Below are 26,837 nucleotides of genomic sequence, written 5' to 3'. Positions count from 1 at the left end.
CCATACTTAATTCTTAAAATCTTAATTCTTAAAAAAGCATTTCATCTCCCTGGGGAGTATGCAGCTCAGTGCTGCCTTTTCCGGCGAAGATAAAAACCCAAACCAAACCCAAACCCATCTCTGTACCTCACAGGTAGCCATTTATACTTCCTGGTGGAGAAGAGGCAAGTGGCATTTGTCCAAGGTCCCAATCGACATGTAACAAACTGAGGCGTCTTCCTGATTGTGTCCAATGAATGGAGCTTTTATGGCAGAAGCCAGAGAGGGTTCATGGCAAGATTTTAAACAAAAGTAGAAAACTCAGGTCAGAGTCCAAAAGTATGATCTTGAATACTGTAAATATCATTAACATTGAAATGCTTTGAACATGTTTTGTGGAATGTGATTAGAAACTGAATGTAGTTTGTTAGCAGGCTGGAATAAATACGAATGAATAATCGATACGTTGAGCCGTCAACTTCGTATATCAAGGACTTGAGGGAAACATTTGTCAATATTTTAGAATGGCAAATATTTGGTCAAGGTGCTGTACGCAGTTATTTGCTCACTTAAGAACTTAGCGTTTATCCAGAGTAGTTTTTCATATTAGACTTTGTTCGAATATGTCCGAGATAGTGTACCTGGAGAAGGGGGTAGTGTCAAGGGGAAAACTGCCCCCAAGGTAGTCTTCCCCTCCAAAGAGCCTGGCTTGGTCCACTATTGACCGGTACTCAGAAACCTATCTCTATATTTATGTGAATAGTTTAGCACATATATCGCGATAAATAGGTGTTGATGTAGGTGTATATCAAAAACATTTGACATAATATGAGAAAATTGATAGTCACATCAGGAGAAATACTTGTATTGCGAGACAAATATCGCTAGTTAGATACAATATCTCATGAAATATTTTTGGCTGTCCCTAGTTAAATCATTGCATTAGATCGAAGCTTACTAAGTTCTAGTTATACCCGTTTTAAATGTTTTAGTGGTTCCATCCTTAACTCGGTGTTTTTACTCAGTATTGAAATGAAGATTATAATTGATGGAAGGAAATTTTAATAAATATAAACGCTTTTTATAGCATTCACGCAAAAAGACATTTATTTATAGCTGAAGTCTGATGGTTTGGCCCTTGTGCATCGTTAATGTGGTTTGTTTAATTTTAGGTTCTTGACTAATGTTTTGCTCTAACAACACTTGTCATGTACACAAATAATTATATTGTAAATATCTGTGTGCGTATGCAAATGATGTTTCAACTTTGCATAGCTTAGGCACAAAGATATCAACGAATTCATTGCCTTTTAAATGGAACATCCTTGTTCTGATCGACGTTTTGGGGATCATTTTGGTTTCGAGGCGATGTAGTCGAAATTTATACACCCGTCAAGCGCCATCATGGAGCCCCGCGATACGACAACAGAGTGACAAGCTTTATATCAACTGAATCTCCCACTGTCCAAAATAAAAAAAATCATCTTGCATTTTGGTGGTTGTGGCATGAATAGTGCGAGGCGGCAATGCCATGGAACTATCTCAGCGTAGAAGTTAAAAATAAACCTATGTTTGTCATAACCAATGCTATTCCTGACCTTTTCCAGTCTGTCAGGTGGGACAGGTGATTTATCACGTGATGACAAAATAGAAGGAACGATATTTGTCACCCACTCAAACGTATTCACTTCATACCTTGTTGGCGTAGCACGAACCTACGTAGAATAAAAAAAGCAGTAGATCATCAGCAAGTCATCCGTCCTCAACACCAGGCAGTCACTGTCTTAGTGCATACACAAAACTCAACGTGAATGATTTCAACAAAACTCGTAAGTCGACTCTCTCACTTTCTTGTTACACTGAGATTAGGTCATTACAATTCCTCAGACATATTTTGGAATCTTTCAGTTGATGCTTTTTATCAATTCAAGAAAAATGATTCAATTCATTTCTAATCGAAATTGGTTTAAAAGAAAATATAATAATTGTTTATCTGAACTGAAGTTGTGAAATCCAAGGAAAAATAAAATTTCTGTAAGGCTTAACATAAGTAGCATTGCGTGTGTTTCCGCTTGTGTAATATAGTGTTCGACATGATGTCTTGATTAAATCTACCTGCAGATGATCGGTAATATACACCAGTTCCATTTGAAGTTGATTTTGCTATAGCCCAACATTTTCGATGCTTTAAAACGTTTGAATGTGGGTGGCATTGGACGACCACGGTGGTGTTTATGAAGTCTTATTACCAAATAAAATGATTCAAAAGTCAAGCTTCGTTTTTCCTTTATTTTCCCTATCAAGTTGGCACAACCGCTGTCATGTTGATGGGAAGACATCTTTCCTTAAAGTTCTTTCTATTCTTCGTATTGGCAAACCCATGTCTTGGTAAGTTGTTGGGTTCATGGACATATTATATATACGACGTCAGAATTCAGTTTGGGTTTACTTGGCGTTAAGCAAGCTACAACTGTAGAGTTTCATTATCTTCAATTACCATTATCTTCAATGGTAAATGAACAATTCTGCTGAGTATGGAATGCAATGGATCGCCATGATGAGTTTAGAAACTTGAACCTTTCACTGGAATAAAATATTCAGCGTGCAACTCTTGAATTGAATTTAGAATCTTGTACACATATCCATGTCGCGGAAATGTATTTCTGTGAATAAACGCGCTTCGTTTTTACTAATAACAACGGACCTATTTCCTGGTTTGAGTATTGGAGGGGTATTGAAAACACCAACAGAATGTCAGAGGTTGAAATAGATGACAACTTTAGGTACACAATGTCTCGTATGGACTGAAATGAATCAAGCGTTAGACTGTTCAAAAGAATGTTGTTCTTTGCTTTTCAAGGATATTCTTTATTTAGCTTTTGTGTGGAAGCGTTTCTAGGCCAGCTTTGGAAATCGCATGACTTATATTACCAATGTTATCAAACGAGCAGTAACATATGTAGATCTATTGCTTTCAAAGTATTTGCTTGCCTGAACATAGGGGAAAAATATGCACGACTTTCTATATCGTTGTCACTATCAACTGCGCTTGCCTTTCAGCTAATCATTCTACGGTTTAAATTACTATTTCTTCTGCGTTAGGTATCGTGCTTAAAATTTGCTTTTGCTTCTTTTCTTACGTCGTTCATTTAATTGTACTCCGACTAAATAACTTGTAACTCTTGGAGAACCCTATTTTTGATGGCCTCAGATGTTGGGGCAGATCGGGGGAGACGTTGCAACGGAGGACAGGGAGGAAGCAAATATGATGCTTCAATATCCCCCGTTTGAAATCATTTTTCCAAAAAACGGCCAATGGCTGAAGTCATTTGCCGACAAGACCTATAAAAAAACGATACCGATCTATATGGAAAGAACAAATGCCGAAACGTCGAAGTATGTCGTGTTAAAAATGTGTTACGAATGTGTTATTCCAATCGCTGTAAGTTGAGACCCACCATTCATTTTTGCAAGTTTACTTTTAAAGCCTCTTCATGAGTGTTTCTTTCAACATAGTACGACACTCTCTTTGTAACTTCTTTTCCTAACCTGCAGCTCAAATACCAGATGGTATTCACTTTATAATACTGACTGAGAAAGCACCAAAGTGGTCTTTCAAGTCGCCTGATTTCGATTTCGGTTTGTATCCCAACAACTTCCTGGCCGCCTGGCTCATCAGTGTAGATGAAGGATCCAAGGTGATTTTTGACTTCGACGCGTTGGAGATTGAAAAAGATGACTTACTGGAAATCGGCAATGGGCAGGATGCTTCTGACTTGGCCTCATTATTAGGCACTAACATCATCACTCGCTTGGCTGGCAACTTAACCGCCGGAGGTGCACGCTTGATAGCCAAGGGTAACGAGGCCTGGTTGAAGTTTCGAAGCCGCAAAAATACAGCCTGTCGTGGATTTTCAGTGACGGTGAGACAAGAAACACCATCAGGAAGGATGGGAGAAGAAGGTGAGTATTGAAGTACCCTTGGTTGTCAACTAAATCAGGACTCACGGGGCGGACTCAAATTAAGTTTTTTTAAAGTAAACCCTTTCTGTTGACTGAAGATTAAATGTTCATAAACTTCCTGTTCATTTGTAGGACTTTGCAATCAGGATGATTTTCGGTGTACAGGGCGAGAAGAGGGAACAACTTGCCTAGGCAACGAGTCAGTTTGTGATGGTTTTGAGCAGTGTAAGGACAAATCGGATGAGACGAATTGTGGTAAATAGTGCTGTTACATGAATTTTGGTATTGCACGTTGTCATTATTCCCGACTGATTTTTTTTAATTTCAGATACTGTATGAAATCCCTCGCAGTTTTATCTTGAAAAAAAAACTTTCGCTTTGCGTTCGCCAAAGTGTATGTTTATTTTGCTTTGCAGGTTCCTCACAACAAGTCAAATTTGATATCTCTGCATGCAAGAAATGTCCTGATAATCAGCAATACGACAATGGTAGGAGCTGCTGCAGTTTAATCGAGGTTTTATCTGTTCTCTTTAGCAGAATATCCTGGTAAAGATTTAATCATTTAGGAATCCATGAACTAGTTTAGTGTCTACAAATTATCATTCTTATCCAGCGATCAACAGGTTGAAATACACTCATAGTAAGGCAGATTGAAAACAAACTATTGACTCTCTAGGCTATCTCTAAGTACTCTCCAGGCTTTCTCGATAAGACCTCTCTAAGCTATCTCTAAGACCTCTCTCGGCTAACTCTAAGACATTTCCAAGTTTTCTCTAAGACCTCAGTCGGCTATCTCTAAGTCGTCTCAAGGCTATCTCTAAGTCATCTCTAGGCTATCTCTAAGTCCCCCCCAGGCTTCCTCTAAGTCCTCTCTCGGCTATCTCTAAGACCTTTCAAGGCTTTCTGTAAGACCACTCTCGGCTATCCTTAAGACCTTTCTAGGCTTTCTATAAGACCTCTCCAAGATACTCTGTATAAGACCGGTTCAGGCCATTTCTAAGACCTCTCAAGGGCTTCTGTAAAACCTCTTTGGGCTATCTGTAAGAACTCTCTAAGATATCTCTAATACCTCTTTATGCTATCTATAAGGCCCCTCTCGACTATCTCTGACACCTGGGCCTCTAGGCCCTCTCTATTACAAATATTTCCTTTTAGGCCTGTCCATCTAGAAAGATAAGCCTAAGGTTGTCCGCGAGTCTTAACATCAGACTCAAAATGTCTTTAATGAGTTTTCAGGTCCACAAAGTCCATTCCGGGTAGTGAGTAAGTGAGTAAGTAAAGAGTGAGTAAAAGGTCAGAGTAATCCTTTGTCTGTGTATTTCCATCAGAAAGCGAGACTTGTCCAGCGACCCTCTCCAACCAGATAAGTTGCAGGAATCCCAGTCCACTATGTGGTTGCGGAGTCAGAGGTCAAGATCTCTCAGTACTTTGTGTTGGATGGTACCCAGCCATGCTGTTGACTGTACCCGATACAACACACACTCTGTACGTCAATTCCAACAACTTTCTGTTCCTTGATAGTAATAACTTCATCTTGAAGGATTTTACTACTTTGACTGTGTGATCAACCTTAACGTTTCCTAATAAAATCGCCAGTTCAGGCCAAGCCTTACTGTAAAATGAGATACAACGTTATTCAATACCCACGACACATTTCATACCCAATGTAGTAGACTGAGATGTGGCTATTAGTGATCGTAACTTTGGAGCAGTGATAGTTCTGAAGCGAATGAAAAGAAATATTTAACTTCGATAAAGAAATATAAATACACTTTGGGTTATTCCTAAGGAAATTATATCAGCTTAAGAAGTGATTTAAATTTTATCTTTCATTCATCTAACTCGTTTTTCTGCAGGTATCTTGCCGGGGTAAATTTCAACAATCTCAAGGATGGTTCATTCAAAATGTTTCCAAACCTTAGAGATCTGAAGATTTTGTGAGTATTTACAATTTGAACGTTCAGTCTATGCCAAAATTATCTGGAAATCGAAGGTTAACAAGTTATCCTCAATTGATTTTTAGGGTTATTCAGGCGACCAGCGATGAAACGGATTTAAAGAAAAACACTTTTGATGGCTTGGCTAATTTGTCCTCCCTGTAAGTAAAAACTGTCAAGCTTCCAATATTGGTTCATGTAGGCCTGTGCTTGGCTACAAGCCTTTAAAAGATTTTGAAATCTAGAGCTTGTGCGTGTCACACATTTATCTGTATATTTGTAGACCAGAAATGGCCATTTACCAGACTTATGTGTAAAGGCTAGCTTGTTTTCCTTTTTGGGTCTCCAGGGTAATATTTGATATTAATCTGAGAAAAATCGACTCTGGAGCGTTTGCCGGACTCGATCATTTGGACACAATGTAAGTAGATTGTGTAAGGCGTTATTTTATTGGAGATGTGACATGATTTGGCGAGCTGGTTAATTTGTATCGGTAAACTGCCATGAATTTGCTTTATTTTGCAAAACGGAGGAAAAAATTACACTAGACCTTTAATTACGGCGTTTAATGTAAGGGTCAGGGGTGTGTACAGAAGACAGAAATAGGCTTAATATTAGAGAGAGTAACGACAGCTTGAGAGTTTGAGAAACAGAATGAACATTATGTGTACAGTTGAGCGAGTGATTGTTGTATACCAACTGTCTGTGTGCACTGGCGATGGCCGGTGCATATATCTGCCAGTCTGTTTCCAGCAACAGTGACATTATGTCGCAACTCTGACATTAGACAGAGCTGTTTATAGAGAGAGTTGCGACATGAGCGCGTCAATTGTTGGAACCAAAATGGCGCACATGGAGCACACAGTAGCTGCATGTTGTACTGCACATATGATGAACAGCCATTTTGGTTCCAAAGTACAGCTCTGACATTAATTGAACAACCGCACCGTATAGTGTCCATTTCTCAATTCCCCACTTTTTAAATTTCCACTGCAAGGCAATTTTTAATTAAAATTCAATTCACCCTTCATGTTCCAGTTCCCTGCCAGAGATTAACCTAACTAGACAACAACTTTTAATTATCTCTTCTTATCTCAGGGCATTGTTCGAAAATGATGCTAGTCCTAAACTGCCTGTAATTGAAGACGGGGCTTTTGATGACATCGCTGACAAGTTGACATTTCTGTAAGTGATCATTTCACCATTTTTATCAAGCCGTGTATTGTGTACAGTACTTCTAATTACAAACGTTTAGCTCCAAGGAGGCATTACTTATTGCCCGACCCATTCCCTCACTTTGTGGCTGTTGAGACACTTTGATTTAGTATTTGGCCATCAAACCCATAGGTGCTTCCTCTTATAAACACAACCAGAATCTATTTTTATCACTTACAATGAGGGTGCTCCCGCAAAAACGTTTGCACCTGCCCCCAATAATTTGTTGCTGGATCTGTACTAACACGAGTGGTTTGTTCTTGTCTGCCTCAGGTACGTGAAGGACTATCGGTTTTGCTGTTTCTTCGGTGCAACTATTCAAGAAAATTGCCGTGAGTGGTTTGATATTCCCGAGTTGTTTAGCTGCAGCCAGCTCGTACCTAACTACGTCTTGAAAGTCTTCATGTGGATCTTAGGTATCAGTGCAGTAGTTGGCAATATCCTTGTCATGGTTTGGAGGTGTCGTGAAAAGGTAGCAAGCCGTGCTAGTTTAATGATAAATTCTTTTCTAGTGTTCAATTTGGCAGCTGCCGATGCACTGATGGGGCTGTACATGTTGATTATAGCGGGAGCTGATGCATTTTATGGTTCTCGTTATTTTGAGGTGTCGGGGGAGTGGCGGGCCAGTGCTGCTTGCAAAGTGGCTGGTTTCATTTCCATGGTAGCCAATGAGACATCGGTGTTCTTCCTTGTCTTCATCAGCATCGCTCGATTCATGTTTGTCGTTTTCCCGTTTGTCAGTAATCGCCATCTCAGCCTTAAGGTTGTTAAGGTTGCTGGTTGCATCATTTGGCTATTAACGGTCATAATTGCCGTGGTATCCACTGTATTGTCTTTGGATGAGGAGTCTAGCGCCTACGGTCTCTCTGATGTCTGCATCGGTTTGCCTTTGACGACTAGAGTGACTGGTTTTGAGATAAAACAACAACGTATTGACGTTGGTGGAATTGGTGAGGTGACATACAGCAGACCAGTTCCTACCAGCACATCCGCTACCTGGGTGTTTTCCATCGTCTTATTTCTGGGTGTCAACCTCTTCTGTTTCTGCGTCATCCTTGCCTGTTACATCTCCATCTTCGTCAAGGTAAAAGTGGCGTCCAGTCGAGTGCGCAGCCGCAGTGCACGGGATGAGAGCGAGGTTCGGATGGCAGTCAAGATGGCGGCGATTGTCTTGACTGATTTCTTGTGTTGGATCCCTGTCATTATCATGGGTATTCTCTTCCAAGCCGGTGTTGCCAAGAATAACCCAGAAATCTTTGTCTGGAGCGTTGTCTTCATTCTTCCAATCAATTCCTCCATCAATCCATATCTCTATACATTCCTGGATATTTGTATCAAGCAAAAGCGAGAGCAGAAAGTATCAAAGATCGCCAAGAAGGAAGAAATAGAAGCAAAAGCTTTGCCCTCGAATAAAACAACCTCAACCACAAATGAATGAATAAATATTCTATCCCATAAATTCCCTTCAAACTTTTTGTAGGATTAATTGCCTTTAGGGAGGTAACAGTTCTAACAACAAAAAAGATGCTTTTTTTGAGTTAAAATGTACCAAGTAATAACTGTTTTATTTCAAACCTAATCAGTCGTTCATGGGAAATCGTTAGGTCAGAACGGCACCAAACGCATGGTTAAAGTAAACCTTTGAAGTTTTTCGTGAGCTGCCTTCAAAACAGGAAGACATAAGAACAGAATATCATTTCACAGCGCATTGTTCAAATCTACGCTTGCATATAAATATCGCTCTTACTACAAGATTATGGAAAGAATTTACCCTCTTGATTTTAACCTTTAAAATATATCTGATACACAGGAAATGATCCGTATAAGCAAGATGTAAATGTTAGATATTCCACTTAGAGGATTAATATGAAATAGCGTTTGCACAAATTTTATTAGCACATTATCATATCGGAACAAAACCTTACGAAACGTAGGTCTGCTGTCAATTTATTTTTTTTTCGCATTGAAGTCAGTCCTGGAAAATGCAATTAAACATGAAAAGGTATGCAGGGCTGGCTGTAATAACATCTCAGGAGAGATTTATTATGGGGTGATGTATCTGCAAATTAGTTTAAGTTAAGTTCCATTCAAGTAAACCATGGAACGTACTTCAATTTTTATTCAGTTCTGAAAAAAAATGTAAATTACACGTTACGATGTACAATTTTATACATTTTGTTGACGGTTTTTACGAAAAAAGAAAATGGAAAAGAATATGTGATAACTTTAATCTGTGTTATCGATAGAAACGATTTATGCCAAGTTTTCAAAATCAGTTTGATTTAGAGAAGCATTCTAATCCATAAATAATTTAGTAAAGATCTAAATATTTGTGCGCGCGCATTAAAATTGTGTTCACGTATCTTATCAATTCATTTTCTTTTGGCGGAAATTGTTTGTTTGTATAGAATGAAAATCCCCTTGGGTCAAGCTTCATAGAAATTTCGCATCTATACCAGCATTAGATTATTTTCTTTTAACACTTGAGTGATCAAGAGGAAAGCATTTTATTTTTGTAGTAATCTTCATTTTGCTTGTATTTTAAGCATATTTTCCCGTATTGCCTTATATGTACAAGGGTCATTTATTGTGCTAGCGCATAATAGAATTTTGTTAGCCTTTATAGATATAAATGATATTGCAACGAGGGTTACAAAGTGGAACATGTTTTTTATATCTTACAACCTACACCCCTCAATGTTTACTAGCAGCCAGCTAAGATTAAAGGTTATAAATTTAGGAATTTCACAAATAAAATGCTTTGAATATTTTCGTGGCCAAAATATGTACTTGCAGTGCAGTCGAAGAGTTTTATGTGGATTTTTGTAAAGTATTTATTGTAAAGTAATCTTCACTTTTGGAGAGGCGTACGTTTTTTTTTTGCTTTAGAAACATTTTCAATTTCAGCATTCATTGCCGCAATAGCATTTCTCGCGCACGCGTAATGCGCCTAACAGCGTATGACTTTGTAGTCTCCAGTCAAATTACGGGAAACAAAAAAATCTGTTGAACTGATATAAAGCATTATCGACGGTGGTCTTTTTGTTGCAAGAAGATGGAAAACAGGATCTTCAAAGTGTAATGAATGACTTTCGACCATGCGCGGGGATATCTTAATTATTACATTGTGGGGGAGGGGGTGATTTCAGCATGGCACATAGTCAGTGAATTAAATGGGGTGGGGGGAATGATTATATTCGTACCCACCCCGGTCAAAAAGTGGGGGGTGGGATATATGCCCCATGATCCTTCTGAAATCTCCGCCCATGCTTTCGACTAATATTGATACCACTTTGTTGGACAAATGCCTGACTGAAATTGACTCACGTAGTTCCTGTCAAATGGACAAATACTCCATAAAACCTAGACATTTTGAATCACTTTCTTTATAATAAATATACCGATTTATCGATTCATCATGATCCTTCCCCATCCACACTAGGGACATGGAGGAAGGAACACACTTTCCAAGCCCTGTGCAGGGTCTTGTCTTTATTCAAGAACATTTTCCCCACGAAGAGTGTATCGTGGTACGCCTTTAATTTTCGATCTACAGATTTATGCAAGCGTATTTCTACAAGAATGATACTTCAAACTGCACAAACAAGGCCGAGGGGAATTCCCGAGTTAAAGCAACCCCAACTTGAACGGTGGAAGAAAATAAGATGCCGTAGTATATTTACTTGGATCCCATTATAGACATCTTTGCCACATAAAAACTCACTTCTGAGCCATTTCTGCCGAGCGCCTTTTCCAGGATTTTGTCGACGTAGCACCGTGAAAACGGTTCTGCCGGCTGGTGCATGCACTGAGCCGGCGCGTCTGACTCGAAGGAGACCAAGGTCATAGGCCCTACGGCTTGCTAAGTTCAGCGTGAAGGACAGATGTTTTCAATGTTTTTTATGTTGCTATTTTATTCCGAAAAAGTGTTAGGCTGGCAGTACGGGCGTGCAGGCCTTTGTACGAAAACATATCCACAAAACCAGGTCCTGTGAGGTCATGACGTTTTTCGTTTCCACCAGTGGTACGTTATCAAAAAGCATTTCTGCGTGGCGCCACCAACGGTACAAGCGTGGAAAGTTCTTGGAAAACCCGCAGAATTTGTCTATATTTTTTATCACAGTGCCACTATACATATATAACTTATTACTTAGATACCACGTAAGTACATTAAACTGTATTCCGCATTTTTACCCGCCGTTGGGGTTGCTCTTTAAACTATGATGTCACCGTCTAGCCGGCCGAGGACATTTATTTAGGTCAAAGGTCACCTGCGAAGGATATCAACCAACGTTATTTGCAGCGTTGCAGGTAAATAGAGGGTTAAAATTCCTCTCGTCAGAGTTTATAGGCCCTAACTTTTATGGTTTAGGCAATATCGAAGTGCTGTTGAAATTTGAATGACTTGCAATTTTTTTCAAGCAGACTTGTTGTTAGGTTGCAGGCCTAACTATAACGAACGAAAGTCCGCTGAGTGTAGTGTATTGCAGTCATGCGTCCGTCTACACGTCCACACACATCATTCACGTCATTATGCGTGGTGTTTGGGGTCCGACGTCCGCCTCGCTTCTCGTAATGGCGTGGTGGACGTCAGATCCCGCAGTTCTCAGGGTAGGATGGTGTTTTGGCTCATGGGCAGGTGAATGTTGGGGCCTAGTATTTTTAAGTAGTGTTTGTCATGGTTTGTCAAAGTAGGCCAATAGCCTAGGCAGGGTGTAAAGGTTATTAATAATGGTGTATGTACTCGGTGGATGGCATAGGCTTATCCCTATGTACATTTGTTCCCGTCTGTTCTTGAGCCTACCAAAGCATGCCTTTGGCATAAGTGCTATGGCACCAGTCTGCCTCCAGAAACTTAAAGGCATGCAACTTACACCAAGTACACTCTTGGAAGTAATGCCTGGTGTGGATCAGACACCGTTTTATTGTGAGAAATACTATCTAGAGACAGACTGATTAGCTGAAGGTGGGCACTGGGCTAGCTCCACACGTAGGGCTGTAGTAGCTCTCTTTCACAATATGTCTCTTATCTGTCACCACCACAGCCCTACTTCAAGGCATGTCTTTAATGCCTGAAATCCAAACTGCAGTATTGTCACAAACTTTGAATCCTAATATCTTCCGAAATGAGCATGACTCACAATTTTACTTACAGAGTTTGGACTTTTATATGAGCACCCAAAGCTTTCCAAACTAGCAAAGTGCACGTGCAACTGATTACTAGGCAATACTGTTACAATATGAATTATGCACCTACGGCACCTGTCAGGTGCCTTGACTTCTGACGCATGAAGCACTGCTTTCCTTTTTCAAAATGGTGCCATCCAAGGTCAGCATATAAATATCTCAATATCACAGCCGACTTCTCAGAACCGATTTTTCACAAAGTGTTGTTTAAATATTTTGATATTGCTTTCAAAGTAAAATGCGATTAGTTTGTGTATGCAGAAATGGCCAGGATTCTGAAGCATCTATCGTCACCTCTTCTTCGTCCACTGAAGCCATTTAACTATGGAAGTGTCACACAGCTTTGTCAGATCAGTTCAAGTTGTCGGTCTTTGAAGAGTGGAAGATTCAATGAGCCACTAAGCGGCATGGAATGTGCCAGAGCTGGGGGAATTGCTACCATGTATCGATTGCCATTCCAGGAAGATCCAAAAGGTTGGCATGGAATTAACACCTGATTGACCGGTTGGTTGACGAGCTGCTTGATTGTATTTTTTTGTTTGGCTGTCTAATAGACTTGTCGGTTGTTCTGTTGATAGTCTGGCTTTTTGATTGGTCTGTTGTTTGGCTGATTGGCAGTCTCCCCTGCTAGCTGATTGGCTAGTTAGATAGCAGGCTGTAATTGGCTGGTTGGGTTTGCAATCAGTCAAATTGCTAGTTGGCTGGTTAGCTGAGGGCTTGATGGTTGGTTGGTTTCTTCGTTGGTTTGTTGCCTTGTTTTCTGATTGGCTTGCTTGCTGTCCGCTTGGTTTGCAGGTGGAAATCAAACTTCAGTCTGCTCCCTATTGACTTATATTTTTCTTCACAGGTCTTGACGTCTGTTTTGTCGGCATACCGTTGGACATCGGGACATCAAACCGATCTGGGGCAAGGTTAGGACCTCGGCAGATAAGGATGGAGTCAGTGCTCATCAGAAACATTAGCACCATAGGTAATTATGGCATTTGACAAACAAAGTCTGTGTCAAGCTCTTGCTTCTGTGGACTTGGCAACCTAACATTGTAGTTCTGAGTTCAAATTCACTATTAGGACACACTTAATTGTCTAGAGAAAAGTGGGTGAACCTGTGGACATGATCAGTTATGACAATTTTTGGCTGTTAACAACAATGTTTTGTTCAGCTTCAGATGCAGTTAGTCGTTACATTTTTGTGGATAAGAAAACTGCGTCTATATTAAGGATTATTTTGTGTGTAGGTGCTGCACCCTATGAATCCTTACAAGTTGCAGACATTGGAGATATCAACATCAATCTCTACGATCTCAAGAAGACTGTACAGATGATCAAGGAAGCCTATGTCAAAATCTTTGCTGTTAACTGTACCCCTCTAACTCTTGGGGGAGACCACACGCTGACTTATCCCATACTTCAAGCCGTCAAGGTAAAGTTGTAATTACCTGGATTGAGACTATAACAGCAGTAGTTTTGATTACAGAGGGAAAATCAACACAATTTTCTTCTGATTCAGGTTTATTTGGGCTTCCTGTTGAAAGTTCATTATGATAAATTCGTGCCATACGTCATACATACCCAAAATGCTCTCAAATAGTGCTGTTTTTCATTTGCCAGAATCATAGAGGGATAAATATTTGTTCACCTTTAGTCATTCGACCTTACAAATGATGGACTTGAGAGAAAGATCACTGGGAAGCTGAAATCCCCTTGGCAAAGCACAACTTGCTTTACTCTTCTGTCTCATGTTTTACAGGAGAAATACGGGCAGATTGGTCTCGTGCATGTAGATGCGCACAATGATTGTGAAGACATAATGCTAGGAGAGAAGATTGCCCATGGTACACCGTTCCGACGATCGTTAGAGGAAGGGATCATTGACCCCAAGAAGATGGTTCAGATTGGTCTGAGAGGGTCTGAGTACTCGGCAAACTGTCATCAGTGGCAGAAAGACTTGGTAAAACACAAGCTGTGAACATCCAGCAGCCTTGCCTCGCTTTTGAACAAATATTTACTTTACCTTTCTGTGTGTGAGTGCATCCATGCAGCCGTCTCTCCGAGTGTCCACAAACAGTTTCCCACTGTAACGTGAGAGGGCTTGACATATCAACATGAACTTTGGAAGACTACGTCTGTTGACTTTGGACTTGATAGGTCAAGGTCATTATTATAATAATAGAAATGGTTGTTTTGAATGGAGACTGCTTTTGTGCTCTCAAATTGAAATCTTGAATTTAGGCGCTTGCTTGGCAGGGCATCGGTTTGGGGTGACATTCCCTTGTTTGTTTTCTTTGTTGCTGTCTGTTTGTCACCACCATTGCTTTAAATTGTTCCAAGCAAGGAAAGAAATAAAGACATCAATGACAGTGATAGGGGTTCCATCTGCTAGTTGCCGTTATCACCAAATAGTGAATATGTACAACCTTTGGGTACAGTCTTGAGCAGTTGGCAAGAAAGACAACCTATATGTAGCACTGACTCTAACAAAGCTTGTGGCTTCAAGAAATTCTCATTTAGCGAGAACTTTAACATTTGCAGCTGGAACTCTATGCTGACAGCAACAGCAGTACATGTATTTGATAATTATCTTGCAGGGTGTCAAAGTAGTGGTTGTGGAGGAGTGTTGGCATAAGTCACTGGTCCCTCTCATGGATGAAGTCCGAACAATGATAGGTCCTGACATCCCTGTTTACATCAGTTTTGATATTGATTCATTGGACCCATCTGTAGCTCCAGGGACAGGTGAGAAGTATTTTCTGATGACCAGAGACCTGACAACCGTAGGTCAAATTATTTTAGTTATTTGCCATAAGATCTGGCTGTCGTGTAAAGAAATGCCACATGCAGAAGTTCCTACATTAACTCTTAGATGTACATGTAATACGGGCAATTCACAATAATGCGCCACCAAGAGTTTGCCAGTCATAACGAGCGAAATTTGTCGACCCTTTCCAAGCACGCATTGGGTCGACAAATTTTGATCTTGATCAGTTCTTTGTCATCTTCTCTCTATCTGCTTTCTAGGCTCCTTTGACATACCTGTTTGCAAATAAAAACCTTCATTCTGCACAAACTTAGTTTGGATACTTCCTGATTTTCTTGAGAGCTAGCTAGGTCAGGTGAGATTTTGTTTTTTTGTCTAAAGGAACTGCATCTTAATCCTTGGTCTTTGGCAGGCACACCGGAATTAGGTGGGTTAACTTCCATCCAAGCAATGGAGATACTACGAGGTTGTAAGGGGTTGAACATCATTGGTGGTGACATGGTAGAGGTAGGCTTATCACAATTCTTTAATGTCTTACTCTTGTCAATGATTGAGGGCAGTGCCACTTATGACCATGTCCTGTAAGTAATTCACATGTCTATGGGAAATGTCTGTAGTGGCTAGCTAGCGGCTTCTATCAGTGCATGTGCTATTGGCAGCCATAGCCATTCAGCCTAAGGAGTTTCTGGTCGATATGTCTTTTAAAATCTAAAAGAATGTTGGTATAGAACTTTGAGCTAAGTGGAACGAGGAGGGAAATATTGAAGTGTAGTTTCCTGTTCTGTTGGCACTGTGCATAATTGATGAGGGTGCTGTGAGGTGCGACTTGTCTCTTGTAGCCAAGTGATGGCAGAGTGTGCATGCACTAGTAGCTGAGCCTGCTTAGCGCTGGAATTTCCCTTTGCACAAAACACATTACCAGTCAAAGTGCAGCTCTTCAGGCTGGTTCCCCTGCTCATTTTGCATAGCACAAAGATGAAATCGAGGGCACTGGATGAGGTGGAGGGGAGGAGCTAGGAGGAGATGAAGGGGGAGGGGCAAGGATGAAATAGAGGGCACTGGATGAGGTGGAGGGGAGGAGCTAGGAGGAGATGGAGGGGGAGGGGCAAAGATGAAATAGAGGGCACTGGATGAGGTGGAGGGGAGGAGCAAGGAGGAGATGGACGGGGAGGGGCAAGGATGAAATAGATGGCACTGGATGAGGTGGAGGGGAGGAGCAAGGAGGAGATGAAGGGGGAGGGGCAAGGATGAAATAGAGGGCACTGGATGAGGTGGAGGGGAGGAGCTAGGAGGAGATGGAGGGGGAGGGGCAAGGATGAAATAGAGGGCACTGGATGAGGTGGAGGGGAGGAGCTAGGAGGAGATGGAGGGGGAGGGGCAAGGATGAAATAGATGGCACTGGATGGGGGGGAGGGGAGGAGCAAGGAGGAGATGAAGGGGGAGGGGCAATGATGAAATAGAGGGCACTGGATGAGGTGGAGGGGAGGAGCTAGGAGGAGATGGAGGGGGAGGGGAAAGGATGAAATAGAGGACACTGGATGAGGTGGAGGGGAGGAGCAAGGAGGAGATGGAGGGGGAGGGGCAAGGATGAAATAGAGGGCACTGGATGAGGTGGAGGGGAGGAGCAAGGAGGAGATGGAGGGGGAGGGGCAAGGATGAAATAGAGGGCACTGGATGAGGTGGAGGGGAGGAGCAAGGAGGAGATGAAGGGGGAGGGGCAAGGATGAAATAGAGGGCACTGGATGAGGTGGAGGGGAGGAGCTAGGAGGAGATGCAGGGGGAGGGGCAAGGATGAAATAGAAGGCACTGGATGAGGTGGAGGGGAGGAGGAAGGAGGAGAGGAGGGGGGAGGGGCAAGGATGAAATAGAGGGCACTGGATGAGGTGGAGGGGAGGAGCTAGGAGGAGATGGAGGGGGAGGGGCAAGGATGAAATAGATGGCACTGGATGAGGTGGAGGGGAGGAGCAAGGAGGAGATGAAGGGGGAGGGGCAAGGATGAAATAGAGGGCACTGGATGAGGTGGAGGGGAGGAGCTAGGAGGAGATGGAGGGGGTGGGGAAAGGATGAAATAGAGGGCACTGGATGAGGTGGAGGGGAGGAGCTAGGAGGAGATGAAGGGGGAGGGGCAAGGATGAAATAGAGGGCACTGGATGAGGTGGAGGGGAGGAGCAAGGAGGAGATGGAGGGGGAGGGGCAAGGATGAAATAGATGGCACTGGATGAGGTGGAGGGGAGGAGCAAGGAGGAGATGAAGGGGGAGGGGCAAGGATGAAATAGAGGACACTGGATGAGGTGGAGGGGAGGAGCTAGGAGGAGATGGAGGGGGAGGGGCAAGGATGAAATGCAGGACACTGGATGAGGGGGAGGGGAGGAGCAAGGAGGAGATGAAGGGGGAGGGGCAAGGATGAAATAGAGGGCACTGGATGAGGTGGAGGGGAGGAGCTAGGAGGAGATGGAGGGGGAGGGGAAAGGATGAAATAGAGGACACTGGATGAGGTGGAGGGGAGGAGCTAGGAGGAGATGGAGGCTGTTTGTTGAGATGGATGGGGAGGGGCAAAGTGGTTCTTTGAGGAGGAATCACTTCTTCACCTTAATGCTTTTTATGTAGTGACTGCGAGTGTCATTTGTTGTCTACCTTGTTTTCATGGTTCCTTCAGGTTTGTCCGGCCTATGATCCTCTGGGGACCACAGCTCTTATTGCAGCCAACCTCTTATTTGAGATGCTGTGTGTTCTCCCAGGAGTCAAATACCACAAGATTCTACCCTGATGATGCAGTTGTCATCCAGAGTTATTCTGAACTTACCTTAAAAATGGAAATGATCTGAACTGCCGTGCACGCATAATCACTTGTTGAGAGTGTCTTGATAAAGCACAGGTGCTAATTAAGTTGTAACTTTAGGGTTAGTTCCATTTAAATGACTGATTGCTGAATTATGGAAAACCACAGTAGGCCTGAACCCAAAATTGAAAAGAAAAGCAAATTAGCTCCTGATGAAGACCAGGGCATTTAAGTGAAAATGTCAAAACGTCTGTTTTGTTCAGTGTAAGGATCCATGAGGGTCAATAGAGATCATTACAGAACCCCCTTACTAAAGATTGAAACTATTTTGTAGCATGTTGAAGGATCAGGAACTTAATCTACTGTGTCTGGCAATTTCTGCTTGTTCAAGTTGACTTCTTTTCCTACTTGTCATCCGAACAGCTGCTTAGCTTAAACTCTTATCAAGAGGGAGGGTATCAGATGTTAAAGCTGGTCAGTCCCCATTATGTCATCCTGGAATATTGATTACTGATTTGTAGCAATTTACAGATATCAACTTCTTAACTTTTTTCATTCATGTCAAACTCGTTGTTGAAAACTTTCTTGTCCAGCTAGTAATATTTAAAAAAAAAAGTTTCTTTGTTTTTATTATTCATAAGGACTGAAATAAAGTGCTGATACTGCATGAAATAGCCGGTGTGACAGGTGTTACGGCCACTCCCTATTTTTACAAATTGGGAATTTACTGAAATTTTACTAAGATGTATTGACTACGGTATCATAATTAATTAATCAAAAGTATGCAACAGCTTTTGGTTTGTTCTTCTGATTTGATTTGATACCTATGTATATAATTTATAGACCAACAGTCTTCCTTTTGACTTTTTGTAGTGATTCATTACTAAATTGAAAAAAGTTAAGAAATATTTTTAAAAAATTGACCATATCTATTACTCGTTTAACCCTTTAAATTTCTTAAAAATACATTATATCTTTTATGACATTATTATGAATGTTTAGCATTTGTTTTGTATTATATCATTAAACCAGAGGAACTAATGAAATGCTGGTATAAGATCAGTGTTATTTTGGTTTCTATCCACTGAAATACTACTTCCCGACCCAATCCCTTTCTGCCTTCCGGATGTCTGGAAGCCGTAGGGCAATTTTCACAAACCATTTATTATTCATATCCATATCCCTTAGTAACAAAAAATATATGTTCTGCCTATGAGGTGTAGTAGAATCTATAATCCCTGGGTCTGGCCCGACTGAAATTCTTTGTCAAGTGCCAGATGGTGCACACTTTGAAGAATGAATGAATATTCAGTGTATTGAATGAGAGGCTAGCGCAGACGCTGATGTCTGTATGTGGAAAGCGCTCACGCTGGCTGGCTTTCTAGGCTCCTAAAAAGTCGTTTTCACTACTCATTCCATAGTTAAACGTATATTTGATATATGGGTAATTTAAGATAGACGGGTACAACGATTCGAAAAGAGCCTACTTTTCTTTGTCCAGAACGCCCCTTTAACAATGTTTCAATGACAGGATTAGGATTAGAGGCCTCGATTTGCCGTTACGCTTGAGTAGATAACAATTGGAAATTTTTTTGAGAAAATCTCAAAATACGGGGCGATGGAAGGGTTTTGTCTCACACAAATGTGCTTTTTGCGGAGGAAATTGCCGACTGAACATGGCTACAGTCTCAAAATTCCGAAATTCTCAGTATTAAGAAAGTCGACCAGTGAAAACTAGCTGGTTCTACTCCAAACCTTACTTCTTTTGAACGTAGGTGGCGCTCTTTTCCCAGCCGTTTATCGCGTGAGAACCTTAATATTGGATCTCTCTGCTCCCCAAGCATTGCCACGTTTTCTGTTATAAAGAGTTTTATACAAGTCTATGCACAGTTTAAACATTATACCTCTATTATAAATTATCAAATAAAAACCACTTCTTGCAACAAACTACACACTGTTTTTTTCCACCTTCCCGCCCTGCAGTATGAACAACACCCGTTTAAAGAAATACATTCTTGGTTATTTTAGATCAATGCGCCTTAATTGGCCTCGACACATTGAGAGCCTCTGGAAAGAGCGCCACCTACGTTAAAAAGACGACAGTTTTTGTGACGAACCAGCTAGTTTTCACAGGTCGAATTTCTAAATACTGAGAATTTCGGAATTTCGAGACTGTAGCCATGTTCAGTCTGCAATTTCCTCTGCAAAAAGCATATTTGTGTGAGAAAAAACCCTTCCATCGCCCCGTATTTTGAGATTTTCTCAGAAATTTTTCCCATTGTTATCTACTCAAGCGTAACGGCAAATCGCGGCCTCTAATCCTTATCCCGTCATTGAAACATTTTATTGTTAACCCTGGGTTTTGGACAAAGAAAAGTAGGCTTTTTCAGAGCCGTTGTAAACGTCTGCTAAGATGGGCTCTGTTACATTGTATGTGTGCTGAGGGAATGACACCGCCATTATGGCCTCGAACACAAGACTAAGACACACTATTCGTCTCACTTAACAAAAAATGCTACCCCGGCACAGGAAACACCACGCCCACATCACCAGCCTGTTTTCTTGCGTGCAGACGATGGGGGCGTCTTTTCATTCGAGCTTTCATTGAGCATACGCGTCGTCTGGCCAGTAAAATGCTTCGCACGGTCTCCTCAGTCATCCCACCTGTCTTTGGTACAAATGATCACAGTCCCCATCAGAAAATAATCGAGTCGATAAAAGAGCAATACAATTAACGGCTTATTCAAGAAGTCTAACTCAACAATTTATCAGGGGTCATCTTGATGAGTTGAGTATAATTTTTAAGTAACTTTTACCCAACAACTCTTTTTTCCCAAGTAATAAATGGAATTTCACTTGAGTCCTATATTCTGGACGGACACAGTTTGTGAATATTTAATTCCATTGTGAAATTAGATTGCAATTATGCATACTCTCATGTACTCTTATCAAACACTTTGCAAAGTTTGCCATTGTTCTCAACCTATCAATCACAAAGAGCGAGTGGCTGGAAAAAGACATTTGACCGTTGGACTGCCATTTGATATTTTTATCTCCCTGTGTGATAAGTACGGGGGACAACTTGAAGTCACCTGCTGGGAACATGCATGCTGCAACTTTTTAAGACTATAACGTGCAAGATTCGTTTTGAAGGGGGCAGCTGTTTGCTGAAGTGAAAAATAGTTTGAGAAAATTGTCATTCCCCCTCCCTGTTGTCTTTCGATATGTCTACAGTGTTCTCTATAATGTACCCTTCATCTATGGTCTCATCTGTTCCTTCGATAAAATCCCGAATCATAGAACAGCCGTCACAACATAAAACAGTCGTCAAGTCAAACTTTTTTGTAACCACCTTAGTTACACTTCCGCGTCATGTGACTAAACAGAAGCCGCCACAGGCCGCCGCCGCAGCATAATTGATTGCCTAGTTACCGCTTGGGCGGCACAGGTGTATATGTTACACATAAGCGTATTGAGTGTTGACTGTGCTGAACCGACCCCAAACAAGCTGGTGTACTTTTCGTAGTTTCTCGCTAGAATTTTACGGTAGAGTTGTGGTTTTCTGGCCGTCTAGACTGAAGTTGAGTAGCGAGTAGTCATGCATAAATCGTACCAGTCCATATTACCCTGCCAGAGCCGCCTCCTAAAGGCAAGATGGGATCGTAAATATTACGAGGAACACCAACAGAAGGTAACAATTTTACTGAAGTTGACCACGGAGTTGACGAAGTTCATAGATGGGACTTCTAACAGTCACCTTGCATTGGAGATTCTTTATTGTTAACTGTGATGTTGAACGCATCTTTGGAATGAAATACGAACTACAAAACCTGGCATAAGTGTAGTGAAGCCTTCAGAAACCTGTTTTCATTTATTTCCATTAAGACAAGGAATGAAGCATTTAAAATTGCAGAGCAAAAATGCATCATTAAATTCCCGTGCCAAGATCTATGTATCTCGACTTTATGGTGAGCTACTCCACTGCTCTGACATTTCCTATATAGAAGCACACCTGTCTCTGATATACTTGTGTGCATGTCATGTTTTCAGTAGAACAACCCCCCTCAGACCCTTGGATGGACTTGTTAATAACCTGACCGTCAGCAGTAAACACTTCAAACCAACCAGTCTGCACTCTTTCCCAAGCCTGTAATATTACAGTTTAATTAATCTACCGCATGTCATCTACTTCAGCTTGCCAGGGAGCGCTTAGTCTTTGCTCAAGGCCTCTTCACCATAGATTAAACAAACAGATAAATTTGATTTGTTTTACGCTGTAGCAAGTACCACTGGCATTCTATTCTATTTTGCTTTGGAAAGTTTAACTAATGATAGCTAAAAATTTATAAATAATCTTGAATTTTTTGAAAGGATACATGGATTACATCTAATGTAGAAAAAAGAACTTTAAGGACGATTCTTTTTTGTCAAACAAGAAATAACCTTAAAATTAATTTATTTGGCCAACAGGTGCGTGAGGCTCAGCCCATGGTTGACACAAAACCTCCAACAACATACGTGCATCTACATCTTAAACTGAAGAAGTTACAGGTTAGAAGTGGTTTCAAAGCCAAGAGGAACAGTTGTCATATTGATATTTGTATTGGTATTTGTGTCTATATTGAAGATTCGCTCTGTCACTTCGGTTTCAGACACAAAACAACAGTCTTTAAACTTTTAAATTATTTGATTTTTCTCCTACCATCAGCTTGAGGAGGAGCGCTTGGCAGTTATTGAGAGAGATAACCGTATCTTACTTGAGAAGATGTCAGAGATAATGAGAACTACTGGACGGGTTGACCATAGGAATAACTACATCCACAGAAGGTAGGCCAAACGTCTCCTCTCAGCACTTTTATGACTTTTCTGCTGCTGTAAAATATCACCTAAGTACCCACAAATATCACTGTAGCCAACAAGTGGATTCCCCAACCGTCGTTTATGATGAAACTCACTTGGTTTGAAAAAGATCTCAGCTTGTGTAAAAGGCTATGTGATGTCATGTGCGATATCAAGGCAGCAGTATTGAGAGATTAGCTTCTCAAGAAGTTACACCAACTTAGTAAATAGCCAAGTCCAAATTACTGTATACAGTTCCTCTCAAAATCATTTATGTTGAAGCAAATTTCTAAACTTCCCTACTAACGCTGGTCTTCCTGGATTTTTCTTGGGGCTTCATCTTCGAGAAACCTAATTGGATATTAATGTTTGCAATCTTATAGAGTAATCTTTCATTTACAGTTTGAACAAAGAGAAAAGACAACGAGAGCTGTTGCGCGTGACTCGGGAGAATCAAGAGATCTTGAAGCGCATCTTGGCACGGGAACCGGAGTATAATCACCGAAGGTGGCAGAGAGAATGGGAGGAGAATGAAACATTTATGGATAACATCGCTCGCTATCCAAGAAACTGGTGGGAAATAGAACAGCAAGAGAAAGAACGCATCAGGGCAGAGACCAGAGAGGTAAGAGAAATTGCTGTTCATTTTATGTCAAAAGCTCAACTTGAAATGTTTAATAGTAAAAAAATCTGACAATTTGCAAATTGGCAAAAGCTTCACAGATATTCTCTGAAATGCTGTAACTTTTATGATTATTTTCCTGCTCGAAATATATTGGTTTACTATGTGAGACAATTGAAAAGCTTTGGTGTGTGTACTTGATCATTTTGTGCTTTTCCCTCAGTGTATTTGTTGCAGTTGTTTAAGATTTCAATACAATTTCCAATTACATGTCCAACACTTCAGTGTTTGATTGAAATGCTGATACAAGACTGCCCGTGATTGAGTGAAGAGGGGGGTGGGGCGTTAACAAGTTGACAAAACCATTTTCTTGCTGCTGCCACTTGTTGCCTGGCAACTAGGTCGTTTTGGGACCAGCACTTCCAAGCCACCATTTCTGTTATCATAAATGCCATAGCAACACAGCTCATAAAATATTCACTAAGGTCTAATCTAAAGTGCTAAAACATTTACACAGCAAAAACTCAACAAGGCATTCGAAGCCAGGTGATACAAGCCACCAAAATGCCTGAATGAGATATTTGTGATCTTTGCGAGTTTCCTGTATTCAGAATATGAACAAGGTGTGTTAAGCTAAGAACTTGATACATGTATACTCAGTAAAGGTACCAATTTATACACCCAAAATATTCCTGAACACGTAATATATGCGTGGACCAAAATTCAAGATTCAGACAATTTAAATACTGTATGGTTAATTTTCTTTTTTTCTCTGGCTTATCTTGAACAGTAAAAGTAACATTGGTTCTGTAATCTGTATGCAGTGTTAAAAATTTGGGAGTATTTCAACATTTACTCAGCTGTGGAAATGCTAAGTCAATTAAAAAAAAAAAACAAAGAAAACATTGAAAAAACACAATCCGGCCTTCATGTGAGTGTTTGCTATGGCTGTGGCAACATCAGGGTTGATACAGCAATGCTGGTGTACCCTGGAGTGTTAAATTAAGACCTACATATTGATTGTAAGATGTGAAATCAATAGTTCTCATAAAAAGTGGTGTCGTAGTTACATATTATGCTGGCTTCATTGAACACTTCCGAGAACCGTAGGAAGACAGGTGTAGAGTCAACAGGCCTGGTTATTGATTAGCTAAATATGGATTGCAGCGTTGTGTTGTCTCATGTTGTGTACGGGCTGGCGAGGTGATGAGATGGAAAATAAGCAATCTATGCAAAAAATTACTCCTTTTAAAATAAAACTGTGGTAATAATGGTAATGTACAAATGATTTGCAATAGACTGAGCATCCATGTTTTCCATGCTCAAACAAATATTGTATTGAAAAATGATTTTTTAGGAAGCGATTTTAGGTGTCATAAGCTGTTCTCTTAAATATAAAAGAAAATGGAGATATTTGAAATTCTGAACAATATTTTGTTATCTTTTTACAGCGGAGGAGACAGGAAGCTGAGAAGAATGGAACCTCCCGCTCAGGTCGGAAATCATCAAGAAAGGAAAGACAACGTACAAAATCCCGAGAAGAGCAAAGAAGCCCAACAGAGCAAGAGGAGCAGCAAGCACAAGGTGCTGGAAAGGAGACTAACAATGCTGGAGAGGAAACTAAGCCTAATGAACCAAAGCAGGAAACTCAACAGGAAGAAGAACCGACAATGGAACAGCAAGTTGAAGAGGCATAATGTGAGCTTTTTAATTGAGTGTTTTTGCTTCAGGCTGTGCTAATCATGTAAAATCATCCCCCTGTATTTTGACAGGTACACGTATATTTATGTTTTTGATGAGTGGTGACCACTGGTGGTGCCAATTTGAGTGGTAAGAATTATAACATTCACAGCATTCAAGTTTTTTTGCGCCAATCGGAGGTAGTTAAATTGTTAACTACCCCACTGAAGATATTATTTAATTTGCAGATTTCCATTAATTGGAATTTTTAAATTACACATGTACATGTAAGCGAGTCAACATTTTTATGCGCTTGAAAACAGCATGTATATGGCATAGTCAATTTCTTGGAGATTTTAGCTGTCAATTTCAAGCAGTTTTTAAGTAAGCATGCTGTTGTTTTTCTATTGGTACAGAATTTGCTGTTTTCACCAATCGCCTGCATTGTTTTGCTAAGCTCATTTGCATAAATGTTGATGTGAATTCTGCCACAAAAGTTGCTGTTTGGGCAAATGCTTTTGATAATGGTAGAAAACAAGCAAAACAGAAGCAAATTGGGGTGATGAAAATGGTCACTTTTGATGGAGAAAATTTTATATGAGGCAACAGGGTTCTTTCAAGTCATGTAGCTTGAATCATTTTAACTTTCACTAGATTAAATTTTTATTCATTTTTCTCTTCATTTCTTTCTGCTGGCTAATGAGGATCGTGTAGATTACAATGTGTTTGATACTGGCTCCGACGTTGTCTACCTAATGCGTTCCTCATTATGCTAATAAAACTAGCAATAAGTTATGGAATCGTCAGATCTTCCAATTTCTCTCAGAAAATTCCACTCCAGAATGTCGTGTTCAACATGGCGATTCAAATAATGAAGTCAGTGCACATCTGTAGTCTATGCACAAATCCCAAAGCGTCAACAATTATTCTCTGTGTGTTTGTGTAATTAACCGCATTCCTTATTTATATACTGGAAACAACCGTGACTTTAAGCAAGACCTTTTTGGCCAAGTACAAAGAAAACACAAAGCCCGATAGTCAGAGGTCAAGCAGGTGTTACATCCCTGAAAAGCCAGGTATGAGCAGGACATCTGTCTACTGCAGATAACTACTGTGGATGAATAGGCCTTTTGAATAAAATCTGGTACACTGAGTTATCTGATTGCAGATAAACAAAACAATTTGAATTCCCCAGACTGAAGATAATGTTGCTATACCTCGTGATTTGGGGCAAACTTTTGCATGGCAACCACCATCTCTTGAATGGACTGGTTCCTTTGTGTCATTCTTATCCATTGAGAGCAGTGTATTGTTGCAAGGCATCTCTTCTGTAACTACATGTGTAAGCAAAAACTTGCCCTGAATTACGAGGTATAGCAACAGTGTCCTTAGTGTGGAGAATTCAAATTATGTTCACATGAATTTAGAGATTTCATTCAAATTTAACATTCAAAATACATATTATCTAGAGAGCTATAAATCTCTGATTAGAAAGGTTGATGTCTTATGCTGTGTCATTAATCATAGCTTATCCTGTAGACAGAAAAATCTCACCTTCAATTGTTGAAACATCAATCATTATTTGCAGGAACCCTGAGAAAGGTACCCATTTCTCTATATTTGTGTATTGTAATATTTTTAGCAGACCCTACCTGAAGGGTCTTTAACTTTTAAACCATTTTGACCGGTATATTTTTAAGTTTATTTTATGTGTGCAAAACTAATGCTGTGTAAAAAATGTTCAGACATGTAACAATTTTATGGAGCACACAAGTTTAAGAATAAAAAAAAGATTTGCTGGGAAAAAATCACTTGTACCTGTATCACTGGTTTTGTTTGGGGGGGATATGACTACACAATGACTTGCTTCATGGGCATATT

At 40.6% G+C, this 26,837-nt stretch overlaps 3 protein-coding genes across 5 annotated transcripts; all 3 read left to right on the top strand.

Annotated features, from left to right (window-relative positions):
- The first annotated feature begins 1,176 nt into the window (after window positions 1-1,176).
- LOC110984641 (lutropin-choriogonadotropic hormone receptor-like) lies at window positions 1,177-9,875 on the top strand. Its single transcript, XM_087146105.1, has 11 exons — window positions 1,177-1,808; window positions 2,284-2,367; window positions 3,535-3,942; window positions 4,075-4,197; window positions 4,359-4,430; window positions 5,271-5,427; window positions 5,799-5,879; window positions 5,966-6,040; window positions 6,229-6,300; window positions 6,978-7,064; window positions 7,368-9,875. Exons 2-11 carry the CDS (start codon window positions 2,301-2,303, stop codon window positions 8,530-8,532), a joined length of 2,307 nt encoding a protein of 768 aa, XP_087002231.1. The 5' UTR covers window positions 1,177-1,808; window positions 2,284-2,300; the 3' UTR covers window positions 8,533-9,875.
- A 1,383-nt stretch (window positions 9,876-11,258) lies between these two features.
- LOC110981765 (agmatinase, mitochondrial-like) lies at window positions 11,259-18,861 on the top strand. Of its 3 annotated transcripts, none has more exons than XM_022239639.2 (8): window positions 11,259-11,405; window positions 12,543-12,755; window positions 13,129-13,251; window positions 13,517-13,701; window positions 14,029-14,229; window positions 14,867-15,014; window positions 15,449-15,543; window positions 17,693-18,861. In XM_022239639.2, exons 2-8 carry the CDS (start codon window positions 12,545-12,547, stop codon window positions 17,801-17,803), a joined length of 1,074 nt encoding a protein of 357 aa, XP_022095331.2. In that variant the 5' UTR covers window positions 11,259-11,405; window positions 12,543-12,544; the 3' UTR covers window positions 17,804-18,861. The 3 variants fall into 3 exon arrangements, with proteins under 3 accessions (XP_022095331.2, XP_022095333.2, XP_022095330.2); XM_022239641.2 differs by having other exon boundaries at window positions 12,530-12,755; XM_022239638.2 differs by lacking the exon at window positions 11,259-11,405 and adding an exon at window positions 11,589-11,733.
- Window positions 18,862-21,241: 2,380 nt separating this feature from the next.
- Window positions 21,242-26,764, top strand: LOC110981767 (sperm axonemal maintenance protein CFAP97D1-like). The gene is made up of 5 exons (XM_022239644.2): window positions 21,242-21,506; window positions 22,286-22,366; window positions 22,524-22,642; window positions 23,057-23,279; window positions 24,728-26,764. Exons 1-5 carry the CDS (start codon window positions 21,414-21,416, stop codon window positions 24,971-24,973), a joined length of 762 nt encoding a protein of 253 aa, XP_022095336.1. The 5' UTR covers window positions 21,242-21,413; the 3' UTR covers window positions 24,974-26,764.
- Window positions 26,765-26,837: the final 73 nt, after the last annotated feature.

Source organism: Acanthaster planci, linkage group LG14, assembly GCF_054643075.1.
Source record: "Acanthaster planci isolate LZ-2023a linkage group LG14, COTS_SCS, whole genome shotgun sequence".
NCBI lineage: Eukaryota > Metazoa > Echinodermata > Asteroidea > Valvatida > Acanthasteridae > Acanthaster > Acanthaster planci.
Note: the sequence above shows the minus strand (reverse complement) of the source record. Positions and strands in the feature narration are given on the sequence as shown.

Coding starts and splice junctions, on each gene's coding strand:
- LOC110984641 (XM_087146105.1), top strand. CDS start 2,301: ATGTTGATGGGAAGACATCTTTCCTTAAAGTTCTTTCTATTCTTCGTA. Junction 4,198..4,358: donor ATCGGATGAGACGAATTGTG/GTAAATAGTGCT, acceptor TTTGCTTTGCAG/GTTCCTCACAACAAGTCAAA. Junction 6,301..6,977: donor CTCGATCATTTGGACACAAT/GTAAGTAGATTG, acceptor TTCTTATCTCAG/GGCATTGTTCGAAAATGATG.
- LOC110981765 (XM_022239638.2), top strand. CDS start 11,628: ATGCGTGGTGTTTGGGGTCCGACGTCCGCCTCGCTTCTCGTAATGGCG. Junction 11,734..12,542: donor GTGTTTTGGCTCATGGGCAG/GTGAATGTTGGG, acceptor TTGTGTATGCAG/AAATGGCCAGGATTCTGAAG. Junction 13,702..14,028: donor CCATACTTCAAGCCGTCAAG/GTAAAGTTGTAA, acceptor CATGTTTTACAG/GAGAAATACGGGCAGATTGG.
- LOC110981767 (XM_022239644.2), top strand. CDS start 21,414: ATGCATAAATCGTACCAGTCCATATTACCCTGCCAGAGCCGCCTCCTA. Junction 22,367..22,523: donor TTAAACTGAAGAAGTTACAG/GTTAGAAGTGGT, acceptor TCCTACCATCAG/CTTGAGGAGGAGCGCTTGGC. Junction 22,643..23,056: donor AATAACTACATCCACAGAAG/GTAGGCCAAACG, acceptor TTTCATTTACAG/TTTGAACAAAGAGAAAAGAC.